This window comes from Octodon degus, unplaced genomic scaffold (assembly GCF_000260255.1).
Source record: "Octodon degus isolate 3935 unplaced genomic scaffold, OctDeg1.0 scaffold00010, whole genome shotgun sequence".
Classification (NCBI taxonomy): domain Eukaryota; kingdom Metazoa; phylum Chordata; class Mammalia; order Rodentia; family Octodontidae; genus Octodon; species Octodon degus.
Window position 1 is genome coordinate 8,795,987 of NW_004524586.1, and position 9,882 is coordinate 8,805,868.

At 41.4% G+C, this 9,882-nt stretch overlaps 1 protein-coding gene across 1 annotated transcript in view; it reads right to left on the reverse strand.

The window, feature by feature from the left end:
- LOC105740885 (scavenger receptor cysteine-rich domain-containing protein SCART1-like) overlaps positions 1–7,950 on the reverse strand; it is a 20,265-nt gene extending 12,315 nt beyond the window's left edge. Inside the window, exons 1-4 of the mRNA XM_012513400.1 lie at positions 7,890–7,950; positions 7,262–7,588; positions 6,331–6,642; positions 5,455–5,769 (exon numbers count right to left, since the gene is read on the reverse strand). Of these exons, the coding sequence (XP_012368854.1) occupies positions 5,455–5,769; positions 6,331–6,642; positions 7,262–7,588; positions 7,890–7,950 (1,015 nt within the window). The remainder of the gene's footprint in view (positions 1–5,454; positions 5,770–6,330; positions 6,643–7,261; positions 7,589–7,889) is intronic.
- Positions 7,951–9,882: the final 1,932 nt, after the last annotated feature.

Sequence of the window (9,882 nt, forward strand, 5' to 3'; positions counted from 1 at the left end):
TTTTTTTGTGGCCTACTAAGCCCACTCTGGGGGTGGGGCTGGCATATGGCATATAGTGCCGGGGATCAAACCACGGTCCCTGCACACTTGCCTAAACTTGCCTAAGCAGGTGCTTTAGACCCTGAGTTATCTTGCCGGCCCCCCACTTATATTTCTTTATTTCCTTCCTTTACTTCTGTCATTTCCTCTCCTTTCACATCCCTTTAGGTCTTCCCACCTCCCACTTCTCTACTTGTATATAAACATTATCATCAAAGCCTTTTTATATTCTCTTATAATTTTTATTTTTCTCCTAGCTTATCTTATATTAATTCTCCTCCATTCGTGTGTTTATGTTTTTTTTCTTTTAATTTTTTTATTTTTAAAGAGAATAAAAAACAGTAAAAAAAATTAGAAATGATACAGAATTTCATTAAACAAAATAACAGAAATTCAATAATGGTTGTAATAGTGCATATTGTTGCCTTCAAATTAGTTGTTCACATTGATATAAAAATACAAATTTGGTCAAAAAATTTATTTTAAAAAGAGTATTTTGAAATGCTTACAAAAATTAAGGATTTTTTCTTAGCAACATAGTTGAGACCTTTTTAGATAAGATTTATGTTACATGTAAATAAATAGTTATTTAGATGTTTATACTGATGATGGTTATTCTCTCCCAGCAAAGAGTGACAGGATTGAACTCAGTACTTCGAAAGAGTGGAGTGGCTGCTCTTGTGCTGAGACACGCGCACAGCCCCAGGAGCCCACCAAGAAGAGCCTCTAACAAAACCTCCCTGCTCAAGGTAGAAATATCCTTCCCAGCTGATGCGCAAAATCCAACACACACACACACACACACACACACACAGTCACACACACACCACAAGTAGATGTGCTGCACGCCTGCAATCCCAGCATTTAGGAGGCTTAAGCAGGAAGATCACCATGGGCCAAAGGCCAGCCTGAACTACATAGCAAGACCCTGTCTCAAAAAAAAAAAAAAAAAGAATCATGAGAAAACAAAGTGACAAAATGACATCAAAAATGTGTATCCCGGAGGAATGTCAACTATTCAACATGGAGGCGGAGGTCGATAAGCTAGAACTGATGGCTGGAATATGAAATCAAGTCTAATCATCATGATTCAACAGGAGAGAAAAATCCAGTAACGCTCATAAAGGAAATATCAGCCATAAAGTCTCGATACCAAACTTTGTGTGCACGTTTTAAACCTGTTGCTATTGAACAGAAAGAGATTAAGAGCCGCATTTATACTACTTTGAATAAAACTATGACCATGATAGAAGAACTATGAAAGCAAACAGATGTGGAGCCGTTACCACTGACTGAAGAAGAAAAAACTGGAACAGAACAGTTAAAATCTCACATGCCACACTTATGAAGAAAAGGAATTGCAAGAGAGAACTCTGTTGAAGAAGAGATTAATTCTAGAGAAATATAAAAAGATGTCTTGTTAATAATTCTTGAGTATAGGTGGGGAGGTCAAGGAGAAAGAGAAGGAGGAGGCTTGGTTTGAGTGACTAGGGTGTGATGCCTTTCATAAGAGAAGAATTAGGAAGGGCAGATATTATATTAATAAAATTCAGCCAAAGAGTGGAGTGGAAATAAAAGAATATATATTTTTTCTTTTTTTGGTAATTTTAATTAAGGAAGTCCCTTAATACTAATTCTGTACCTGTTTTCTTTTTGTATTATTGGGATAATAGATGTTCTGGCTTATCATAAAAGAATGTACATTTTAGTCTGTCATTGAGTGAATGAATGTGCATTGGGAATTAAAGTATACTATAAGCAAAAAAAAAAAAATGTGTATCCCTATCCCATAGGTATTGAAATATGTTCAAGAAACACACCTCCCCTACACAGACAAGCATAAACTGAAATTAAAAGGATGAAAAGAGATGCTCAAAGCAGCTAGTCCCTGAAATCAAGCAGAAGTACCTAGATGTATGTCTAACAAAGCAAGCTTCAAACTAAAATTAGTCAAAAGAGATAAAGAACACCACTATGTGTCTGGTCAAAGAAAAAATTCACCAAGAAGATATAACAATTGTAAACATTCAGAGTCCACCAAAAAATGTATATACATACTGTATAAAAAGAAAAATGTATAAATATTTTAATATTAAATTTATTGAGGCATCATGAGATCAATACAAGTTAACTTTGGCTTCTTGTTATAAGAGGTACTCAAAGTGGCAGCCATTAGCTTCCATATATTTATTAATACAATGACCTTAGTAACCTTGGTCATTGAGATTGCATTTTCAGTTTCTTCTCCAAGAGCCAACAATGTGAGGGTAACACCCTTTGTTGAAAGAAACACCATACTACTTTGATTTTCTTGAAGTGCACACACAGTTTTAGGTGGACCCTGTATAGGTACCCAACATCAGCACACCCCATTTCACAAGCAAACTCTAACTGACTTTAAATATCAAATACATCTCCACACAATCATTGTGAGTGACTTCAAATCCCCACTTTTATAATGAAATAGGTCAACCAATTGATAAAGTAACAAAATATCAGAGTTAAAATGCATAGATCAAATGAACCAAACATAACTACAAAATTTTCATCTAATAATGGGACTCTTTAGCAGCCTGATCTCACCACTCCTGCTCAATATACAATTTGAAAGTTTAGTCAGGATAACTAAGCAAGGGAAATAAAAGTCATACAAATACAAAAGAAGGAAATCAAATTATCCCTATTAGCAGATAATCTAAACCTTTACCTAGAAGACCCTATAAACTCCACCAGAAGACTCAAATCTAATAAACAAATTCACCAAAGTGGCAGGATACAAAAACAATGCACAAAAAAAAATTGCCTTCCTAGACTACACCAAGAAAACTACAAAAACAATTCTATTTATAGTGTTTTTATAGTAGAAAAATGTATCACTTCATTAGGGCATTGAAACCATTCCAACTTTTTCCTAAAAATGGTTTATGTAATTATGATGAAATTTGCAGGTACATCAGGCTAAGCAGGAGAATAAATATCAGATTGGCCAAATAAAGACTTAAGTGTACATGTTATACACATACTCAAAACCATTTTTAATCATTTTATCATTACTTATGACAATATGTATACATATATGTATATATATATATATATGTATATACAAAACAGCATAGATGTACAGCTACTTTCAGTTTATTTTTTTTTTTTTGGCAGAACTAGGAATTGAACTCAGGCCCTTGTGCTTGCCAGGAAGTGCTTATTCCACTGAGCCATCTCCCCGGGCCATACTTTCAGTTTAATGAGAAGAAAGTTGTGAACTAATAGTGTTTAGACAAGATATCTTGTCTGCATCTTGTGCTATGAATAGTTACTACAAATTATTGTAACTGTACTACTAACCTGTTTTGAAACTATCTCATTGCTACTTCTTTCTCAATAAAATTATTTTAAAAAGAAAAAAATTTTTAAAAAACAGGAATCATCTAGGCATGGTGGCACGTGCACTCGGGAGGCTGAGGCAGGCTGCCTGTTTCAAGTTCAAGACCAGCGTGGGCTAAAAAGTAAGCTCAAAGCCAGCCTGAACTGCACAGTGAGACCCTGTCTCAAAAAGACAAATAAATAAATAAATAAATAAAATAAGCTAGAAATCAATGTGGGTAAGCAAGAAAAAGACCTATGTCATGAAAATTAAAGAGCACAATATTTCAAAAAGCAATGTAAAGATTCAGTATTATATCTGTTAAGATACCAAAAACAAAAAAAAAATCTAAAATTCATGTGGAAGCACAAAATAGTAACAAAAACTCTTCTTATTAATAGAGAATAATCCAGAACTTTGTCTCCCAGCAAAAAGTGTCCAAGACTGAACAGCTTTCCTGCTGAACATTCTGTACATTTAAGGAACAAAAGCCAATTCTTCTGAAAGAATTTAAAAGTGAGGAAACACTTTCACATTCCTTTTGGGATGCCAACATTATTTTGCTGATACCAAAACTAACAAGAATACAAAAAGAAAAAAATACAGGCCAATATCTCTGAGGAATACATAAGTTATCTATGTCTACGGTATTAGATACATGTTTCGTTGACTCAATCAATACATGTTATTCACATGTATTGCAGTATCACACTATATCCCATAAAAACATGTATTGTAGATTAAAATGTATCTAAAAAGTATGTCATTTAAAAAATAAATTTAAAAATAAATAAATAAAAAATAAGTAAATTTAACAAGACCTAATTAAAGGAAACAGACATCACATTTGGGGGTTGAAGGATGTATTTCTAAAGATGTAACTATCACCCAATGTAGTCTGCAGATTCAAACTAATCCCTATCAAAACCTAAACAGTATCCTTTTTATAAATGGAAAAGTTAATCCCAATTTCTTTTATATTTAGTAGAGGGTCTACAGGGTCTCACTATGTCGATCGGACTTGTAGTGACTCTTCTGTTTTCAGCCTCCCAAGCACTGGGACTACAGACGTGCACCATCACACCCAGTCTCAGTCTGTCTCAGCGAGCCCCAGGGGCGGGGCTGGCCCAGCACACTGGGAATTGGGCCCCGGCCGCTGCACTCTGCCTAAGCAAGCACTTCAGTCTGCTGAGATATCTTGCCGGCCCGCCCAAAATTTATATGGCCATAAACGGATCCCAAACAGCTAAGCACATATAAAAACAACAAAGTTAGAGAACTCACATTTCTGTTTGAAACTTATTACAAGACTTTAGTAATTGAAACAGGATAATACTGCATAAGGATAAACATAATCACTGGAATGGAATGTAAAATATGCAGATGAATGCACACATTTAGGTTAGCATGTGCAAAAGCACCATGATCATTCTTTGACCAAACAGCACTCTCTCAACAAATGGTGCTGAAGTAAGTGAATAACTACATGTGAAAGAATCAAGCCGGCCCCTTCCATACACCATCTAGAAAGAGCAGCTTAAAATGAAGCAAAGTCCTATGTGTAAGTGCTAAGGGGAAAAGTCTAGCATAAAGCAGAGAGGTGACGCCTCGTGCCCTCGGACACAGCAATTACATTTACAGATGTGACACCAGGAGAACAAGAAACAAAAGAAAAGACAGATGTTCTGCTTAGCTGAAATTAAAACATTAATAGGCATCAAAGAACACTCTCAAAAATTGAAACAACCACCTACATAATGGGAGAAAATATTTGCTAGCCGTATATTAATGAAGACCTATCATATAGAATACACAGGAAAATATTCACAACACTGGGAAAAAAAAAATACTTCATACCGGATGTCAGAGCGGGATCTAAAGAGAACACTGAGGACAGAAACAAACACACAAGGCTAGAGAAGAAAAAGAGACAGAAGATATAAGAAATACCAGGCTAAACTCTCTAGCTGCTCACTACTCAAAATTATCCCAGAGTCTCCCCCCATTGAACAGCACCACAGCCCAGACCCACTGGACCCCGTAATCTGACTCACTTTCCCCTGAGCACCTGAGCCCAGCATCCTGGTCATGTGTGCACTGACTCCCAGGTTCCCCCGGGCAGTGGAACAGCAGCAATTCATTGCCTGCGCAGCGAAAGGCTTCTGTCCACACGGGCCCTGAGCCCTGGCCGAAGTGGGCACCTCCCAGTACAGACACAGCCGTTCCACAATGTAGCTCCCGGCACACCACGTGGGCGGTGGGCAGGTCCAGGTCTCTGTCACAGACTGTGCCCCAGGTCAAGCCCCGCTGAATCTCCAGGCGCCCAGCACAGAGGTCCTCACTGCCAACAAGCCGAGCCTCCACGTGTCCTGAGGGAAGAAGTTGGACAAGAGCACCCAAGAGCAGGACAGGGCTCTCTGCAGGGCAGAGGGATGAAGAGGTCCTACCACCCGCCACCCAGCCCACAGGAAGGAATGAGACAGGAAGACCAGGACCCGCTGACTTGGTCCAGTGCTAGAGACCCAGGAGCCTCCAGGGAGTCCTAAGGTCTGAGAAAAGGACCTGCCACTGGCCCTTGGATCTCCCTTGGGTGCTGCCCCCACCCAGTGCCTCCCATGAAGATTTACCCCAAACCCTTTGACCCGAGGAGACACAAGCCCCCAGAGAGAAGTGGAAAGCACTGCCCCTCCAAGGCCTTCACCATCTGGGCACAGGTACAGGGAACCCTAAGGACAGCATCCAGGGCCACATTAGCATCCCAGGGGGAGAGCCCCAGGCTCTCCTGCACCACTCTGCAGTGGCAGTGCACCCTCCTGTCAGCCACTGTACAGGAGAAGAACTTTCCCTTAACATTGTGCTATGAAGAAATATCTTGATTTCTTTGTTCACATACGAACAAGAGCCTAGTGCTCTGAGTGGGGTGAACCTACCTGTGCACACCACCTCAGCGTAGGCTGGCAGGTCACACTGATCTAGAAAATTCAAGTTGGTCTTGCAATGCAAAAGGCTGGGTTCTGTTCCCTGACAGGTCACGACTCTCTGCTCAGGGCTACCAGGGCGCCCTTGGGGGTGGGCTCTGGACCACTGCAAAGCGGAGCCACACTCCAGCTGCCTGCACAAGACGCTCACCTCCTCCTTCTGCAGGTCACACCTCATGGTTGAGTTGTCAGGATTTGTCAACTCAGGGATCCCAGCACAGGGGCTGCCTCCGGCAGCCAGCCTAATTGGTCTTGAGGTACCACCTGGCGACAGAGAAGACAGAGAGGTCCTGCCAGCCTCTGCCCAAGGTACATATGCAGGGGTTGAGGACTGACTGGATTTGGCCTAATAAGATTTCTGAAGGGTCCTTGTCTGCTTTCCCATCCTGTGCTACTTTTTGGGAGGGGCTCTGGGTTATCAAAGCCACTCCTCTCAGGATGGTTATGCACAGCACAGACAGCAGCCTCCAGGGAATCCAGGTTGAGCAACATGCCTCAAGCACCCTCTTGGGTCACTCTCACTGGATGCTGCTGAGTTCTGTGCAGTCACGGTGGGTTAGAGACCCCAACATGGTCAGCATGTTGGCCTGGCCATGAGGCCAACAAAGCAAAGCACAGGCTTAATGGCTGAGCTCAAAAGAACAGAACCAATGTGAAAAGGGACTTTTAAGAGAGTGAGAAACAAGCTTCATGTGGAAAATTAAAGTCCTCAACTCATCCTGCAGCAGGAGCAGACCCCCCAACCTCAAGAAACCTCAAGGCACCCACATGTAGGTCAGACTTTCCCTCCTCCCCTAGGACTTTGCCTTGGTATCTCTGGAACTGAAGCAGCCCTAAGGAGGTCCCAGGATAAGTGGGGTTCAGGAAGCATTATTCAACTTACCTGAGCAGATAATAACCACCACACACTGGCAGTTGCAACCACTGATGGCCCTCCAGTCCCCCAGGGAGCACTGCCATAGCGAAGCCTCTTCACCCTGGCACTGGGTACCATAGAGCCAGAGCGGCCCCATCTCCTCGGGCCTCAGAACATATTGGGAGGTAGATATCACGGGACCACAGCCCAGTTGTGCGCAGATCACAGAACCCTCCTCCAGACCCCAGTGGTCCCCACACACAGGGCCCTGAGACTCACTGTACTGCACCTGCAGGAGGCCCTCACAATGGTTTCCACCCCCAAGTAGACTCAAGGACTTCTCCCCAGCCAAGCCTTCAGGAAGAAAAACGGGATGGATGGAGAAGATTCAGGGAAATTCATTCAAAATGTTCCAGCATTAGAAAACTCACCCCCACTTAATCTCAACTCTATATCTAGAATTTTCTATCATTAATACTCTGCATTTTGATGATATCAAAAAGGTTGCTTCAATAAAATGAAAAATTAACCAAAATGTCACTAAGAAATGAGTTGCCAGGTGTAAATGTTGTGTCATCCTTAACCCTACCCCCAAACATACTGCACACCTGTGTTCCTGACCCCCAGGACCCTGCAGATGGCAGTGCCTACTCACCGGGAGGGAACATCCAGCAGGCCAGGAACAGGAGCCATGACTGAGCAGCACCCAGTCTCATTGCAGCTAAAGTTTTCCACTGACAGTCTTGGAGCAGGTGCATGTAAACTCTGCCATCACACAAAGGTGAGCTCAGATTCTAATTCGTGGGTGACCCCCTTTTAAGACGATAACCCATAAGCCCCTTGGGAACCCCCTCCTATCAGAGCCATCATCTGTCACGTGGAACAGACATATGCTCACCATGCCTGAGCCCAGGCAGTACCAGAAGCATGTGGTAAAGCCAAGCTAGGCTTCCTGCAGCTGGTGCCCAACAGCAACAGCTGTGAGAAGCACCGGGGATGTCTTCTCAGCAAAACCCAAGGGCATGGCCAACGAAACCAGGCCCTTGGGAGAGTGACCACCCTTCCGCCTTACTCAGAACATGCACCCCACAGAGCTGGGGCCTTCACAAGCTCAGTATGTCCTGAACAGAGAGACTTAGCAACTTCATCAAAATATTTGCAAAGATGCACATCCGTGGCCAGCAATCACAAAGCTTACTGGGGGACCCACCTTCCTGGGGGACCCTGAACAACTGGGTAGCAGCTAACTGTGCAAGTCAACCACGCAAAGTTATTTAGATAAACCTAGGATCATCTGTACAATGAGCCAGGGCTCACCCATTACAATCAGTAAAAACATTATTGTGGAACCACTATGAATAATTTGCTGTCAGGAGGAAAACAATAATAAATCTGACCTGCATATGCAAACATCATATTGTCTCACTGGTGTGAGAACCTGAGAGAGTAAGTGAGATCTGAAAGGCACAATAGATACTGGGAAAGGGAGGGAATCTGTTCAATGGGAAGGAGACACTGGGATGAGGAATAGGACAAAAGCAAGAAGAGAAAAAGATATATTTATGTGTATATGCAGGATAGTTTGGTTAATTGTACTGCCAATTTCTGCTGGTCTGTTGAAAGGAACATTTAATGCTTAAAATTTTTTTCTTTTAATTCATTTTTTTCTTTTTAATTTCTTATAACTTTGTTTTGTTTCATTTTTTTTATGTTTTGTTGGGGTTTTTTTTCTATTTTTTAGGAACTAGACTCATAGTGATCTGCCTCTTTACAACCTCCCAAGAGCTGGGATTACAGGCCACCATGCCCAGTGTCAACTGTCATCTCCGTGTGTCCCGGGGAGCAGGGCTGGCATGGCTCCGGCCCAAGCACCTGCTTGCAGTGCTTTAATCCACTGAGGTATTTGGCCCGCCTTTGTTTCATTTTTTTAACCAATTTTTCATGTTTATATCTGGTAACCGAAACAACTAATTTGAATATAAAATCATGCAATGCAGCAACCATTGTTAAATTCCTATTACTTTGTTTAATGAAATTTTATAACTTTTTAATGCTTTTTTATTATTTGTATTCTTTAAAAAATTTTAAATTAAAAAAAACAGAGGAAAACATGGAATTTACACTATGATGGATTTTGTAAATTGAGCCAATCTCTAAGCATTCATGTAAGTAATATTCTTGATAAACTATTTAAAAAGTTAAAATGCTGTTAAAATTTTTCACTTGGGGGTGATAGAATGAGTTGATTTTTTTTATTTTCTTCTTGTACATTATTAGTGTATCCTAAAGATTCTAAAATGAACATAAAATTGTATAAACAAAATAAGGATATACACAGAACTGGCTGCAAAATTTTCAGGGCCCAACATAAGAATTACATAAAAAGGGCTGGCGAGATAACTCAGTGGACTAAGTGCCTGCTTTGGCAATTTCAGGAGCCAGGGTTCAATCCACAGTCCCGCATGTCATGCTGGCCCTGCCCCCAGGTCATGCTGAACTGGCAACCGAGGCTGGGCATGGTGGCACATGCCTGTCATCCCAGTGCTGGGGAGACTGAAAACAGGAGGATCGCTACAAGTCCGATCTGTGTAGTGAGACCCTGTACAAATACAAAAAAGAAAGAAGAAAGAAAGAAAGAAAGAAAGAAA